A 4,644-nucleotide genomic window follows, 5' to 3' on the forward strand; every position below is an offset into this window, starting at 1 on the left:
TAGCATATCAATATGTAAGCGATATTTAAAATGTTTTTATAATTAATCTTCAAATTCTCTTCAAAAAAAAAATCTCAAATTTGGATTACTGAAATTCAGAAATTTGCCCTCACAACCAAAAATTGCAATCTCAACTTTAGAGTTTAGGGTTTATACTCCGGACTCCATCATATTGTAAAAGGAAGCCCAAATAAGTAAACCAAACAGGATCAGAAGGTTGTCAGATCCCGTGACTCACAAGTCTTGTTTAGGCTTAGAGTTAGGTTGGATGCCCACCATCATCACCACCACCCCACATGGTGGTGTCGTTTTCCTCCCCTTCCACCTTTTTCAGAATCTAGATGATGTCGTTTTATGAGTAAGAAGTACTCGCTGCCGACCCAGTTTTGTCATGGAAGAATAAGATCGATCACTTTTGTCAAACATGTCTTAGTTCTTCATGCTCATGGGTTGTAAAGCAGTGTGTGGTGGGTGATTCTTGCTTCAAATGGAGAAGGCAGCTTTTGAGGATTGCTTTCAGAGTTATTCGACCAACCCTGCTTAGATAATGGCAAAACAAACCAACCATGCACATTGCTGGCACCCGTTTTCTATTGCTAGCTTCACCAACCGTACCGGCATTGGTTCGGTTCACATTCTGTTTTCAACCAACTATCGGCATCAGAGAAAACCAGAGCTTTGATTTAGAAGACAAAAGAAATCTAAGCCTTTGTTTATTAGGTCTGGATGAGATTGAGAACTGGATTTTCACAATTAGTTAAATGATCAGTTCTCTGCTTCATTTTCTTCTACACTAAGAGAACTAGTCTAAAAAATATGGGAAAAACAACTGAAAAGATGAGAAGCTTTGCTGTAAAAGGATCGTTTTGATCTACTTTTGGGGTGGTGTAAAGATGACGTCGAAGTCGCTTAGAGTCCACTCTGCTACTTCATCTTTGTCACTAACAAAAATTTCTGTACCGACATCGAGTGATGTCCATATCCTTCTAGCAGGAGTTGTGCCTGGATCCTATATTAACCAGAAACAAAAAGGGAAAATCAACCACATTGATCAAACTATTAGTTGGTTACCTTGCTACTATGAGTTAGTTAATGGTATGTAATAACCTGATAGTAGTACATTCTACTCGATAGTCCACCAACATCAAGCTCCCAAGTTCTCGGGTCACCAATCCAACCTTGACCTTTTTTGGTTGGGTAGCCATACTTGCCCCATATCGGGTGAGGAAGCAACTGAATTATCTCTTGTGCCTGCGGATTACTGTAAGGATCGCACCCCTTCACATCTTTATCCATGTATTTTGCATTCCCGGGAGCACAGTAGTAGTGATATGCACCGTATGGGAAATTAGCCGTGTCATTTTTGTAGATTTTTCGGTCATCTGGAGTAATGTGGTATGGGGGGCAATTTCCCTGAGCTGTAGCGCTGCACCAAGCAGGGGTGTCAGGGTTTATGATCATCTCGGTGTATCTGGTTACATCGGTGGTGACATCTCCGTCGCATGGTTGGCCATTGTTCTTCCAACAGCTACCAATGTCAATTAGATAAAACTGGCTCTTGGGTCCTCCCCCTTTTTTGATATCCAAAGTCAGCCTCACCTTAAAATTTGGCCCCTCTGGAAGCTGAAATAAAAAGAAAACTTAAGAACTGTAAATTGCTGATCCTTTACTTAGAAGCAATATCTTGCACACAAAGTAAAAACATAGGCCGATACCAAATTGTTACCATCAGTTGGATAATTAAAGACTTATGGACCATATAATGAATCTAGTTGTGAAAGAACAACCTTATCAAGGATTAAGGCCTACCTTTAAGACCTCTTGGTGTGTAATTGATGTCAAAATGAAGACAATAAACTACTAAAACATGTCTTCAGCCAAAATCTGATTCAATTGCCTCAAAGAGGTGTGACCTTCACTAGATGAGAGAATCACATCTCTCACTGGTCTAGGAATCAAGAAATTCAAAGTTAATAACAACTCTGACAAGGTTTTGGTATGAAATCTGATTCAAAAAGTGAACAAGTAATCTACTCATGCAAAAAGGACAATGACATATTACCAGATTAATTATTCAAGGTCCCAACTATATAATGTTACACCGGAAAGACAAAGTTCAATTTAACATTATGGATGCAATACTTAAGCAATCAGCCGTCCAATTATGGCCTTCCTTTGTTCCTATCTCACTTGTCAAACAACAGCTGTTCATACTCAAAACAACGAAAGCATATTTCAATAAGAACAACTTCTAATCAAAAAAATCCGGCAGTTTTGGGCAAGCTAGAAAGCAAATCAGAAATCAACTTGAAAATAAAATATAGCTAAAATTTCTACTTACAGTTTTGAGCATTCCTCTTGTATCATAGTGATAGCCCCCAGAAAATCCTTTTGTTGCATCAGCTCTGAGGTAGAGCATGAGCCATGGGTACTTCTTTGAAGTCTTAAGATTATGATGGAACATCCAACTCCCTTCCCCTTGTTTCTTCTGCCAAACCACCTCATAGAAAGAGATACCATCAAGTCCAGCCCCAATATCAGACCCCAAATCATAGGTCCCATTGAAGCCTCCAATCATAGTGCCATCACCCAAAAGCTGAGTCTCTTGGTGATTCACAGTAGGCTGGTTCATACACCCAGTTCCAAAGCAAGGAAACCTTCCCGGTTCCGAAAAAGGACCAATCCTTTTCCCATTCGAAGGACACAAAGAGGACTTTGTGTCATAGTTTCCATTCTTTAACATAATCATCCAAAATTGCCAAGGTCTCGGAGTATCCGAAACTTGGCACAAACACCCCAAACGCTCCTCCTTCCTCGCTGCATAGATATCAACACTGTTCTGGTCATGTTTGCTCAACCCAGGAAAGTGCATACCCACTCCCAGTTTATTATCACTAGCATTCACCTTATGGTGTAGAGAACCATCTGCTTCATCACAACAAGCCCAACAATCATCACACAATATAATAATGGTTCAAACTTCAAACAAAGAAGACATATTGCTGAGGATAATCATCAAATGGTAGATTTTAAACAATGGCTACTAATTGAAGTGGTATAAAGCAGTATACAGAATATTAACGCAACACCCATTTTGGTATTGGGGGCTCACCTACGATATCAAAGCAATCTGCAGCTCTTGGACTACCCATCCCAGGTGCCTCTTCACCAACTTCATTGCAGAAGTTCCAAGCTTCCAAGGCCACTCTCAGCTCATCTCTTCTCATTCCCGGGTCTCCCACTGCAGAAACGTAGTCATTGCTTGATGTAGCTCCATCAACTGTACTGATCAGAAGCAAATGTGCCCACAACAATAACAATGACACACTCTGCTTCTTCTTATTCATGGCTCTTCTTCTCTGCTTCTTCTGTGAGACAGAGCATGAGGGGGGGGGGCTCTATATATATACACAGCAATAAACCCTCCGTAGTGGGCCCAAGAATTTTCTGGCTTATTTGTTGTTTAAATCTTAAACCCTCCCCTACTGGATTTACTCAATTCTGTTTCTTAATTTACACTAATCTATCAACTGTCAAAGCCAAGCTAAAACTCTTTAACATAACCGCTCTACTTCTTTCATCTCATTCTCTTTCCCTCTGTAACAGGAACCGTGTTCTTCTCGTTTTCTTACTCAAATCTCTGTTCCTATCCTCAGAGATATAGACTCGATCTAATATCCAGTTGAAGCTAAAGACCACATCTTTTCAACAGTAACAGAAAAAGATCAAATCTTTTCAACTCATTGTGTTTTATTTCAAATGGGGAAACCGTGTTTTTCTCTAAGTATCTAACTATTCCATTATAATTCTTCTACTCCTCATCATCTCAAAAACTCGAAAAAGACTCTTGCTTTTTCTTTATCCTTACGTGTGACTAGTGAGTCCTCCAACCAAAGGCAACTGGGATTAGCTGGATTCGCTTTTGCTCTCACTCACTATAGTTGTTGGTCTCAAGTGGGGATCTGTCTCTTCCCTTTGGTTTTTTTGGTCAAAAGGGCCCAAGAGCCAAACAGGGATCAGTGTGTTTTCTCTTTTGAGAGAACAGGGCGTTTAACTTGGAAAATGTTGTTGCCGTCAAAACAAAACTGAAGAGAGGGACTTTGATATTTTATTTTCATTTTTGGCTTTTCCAGTTATCTGGTACAGAGGGTTACATTTTTCCATTAAAGAGCTTCATCTCGATCACGATTCTTTAGATATCGGTTGCAACTTCCCCTCAGGAGAAAGTAAATGCCCGCCCGCCCGACTTTGTTTCCATTGAGAATAATAAATGGTGTTTTATGGATGATGAAATACGAGTACAGAATCCAGATTGATCGATGAGATAGCTAGATTCCATACTTCCCTTTGTTAAAAATGGTTGTGTTTATTTTGGTGCTTGGTTTCTTCTCTTTCAGCTGCCATTATGTATTTCATATATCTTGGAGTATGGATTACATATTTACATGTGATAAGTAACGTCATGACTCAAGAGACTGATCTTTCAAATTATAACACAATTTTACATGAAATCGAGCATCTCTATTTTGTTACTAAATTTAATAATAATTAGGAAAATTTAACAATCGAAATAGCAATTATGCTCTAGCAATAAATTGTTATTTGGAGTTAACTGATAAGTTTTGACCAATCATGAATTAATAG

General features: G+C 39.1%; 1 protein-coding gene across 1 annotated transcript; it reads right to left on the reverse strand.

Moving 5' to 3' along the window:
* Positions 1-540: 540 nt before the first annotated feature.
* On the reverse strand, positions 541-3,366 carry LOC101290806. Its single transcript, XM_004288293.1, has 4 exons — positions 3,113-3,366; positions 2,342-2,925; positions 1,108-1,623; positions 541-1,009 (listed from the first exon to the last, which is right to left on the reverse strand). Exons 1-4 carry the CDS (start codon positions 3,345-3,347, stop codon positions 872-874), a joined length of 1,473 nt encoding a protein of 490 aa, XP_004288341.1. The 5' UTR covers positions 3,348-3,366; the 3' UTR covers positions 541-871.
* Between the last annotated feature and the right edge of the window lie 1,278 nt (positions 3,367-4,644).

Source organism: Fragaria vesca, linkage group LG1 (assembly GCF_000184155.1).
Source record: "Fragaria vesca subsp. vesca linkage group LG1, FraVesHawaii_1.0, whole genome shotgun sequence".
In the NCBI taxonomy this organism is placed as follows: domain Eukaryota; kingdom Viridiplantae; phylum Streptophyta; class Magnoliopsida; order Rosales; family Rosaceae; genus Fragaria; species Fragaria vesca.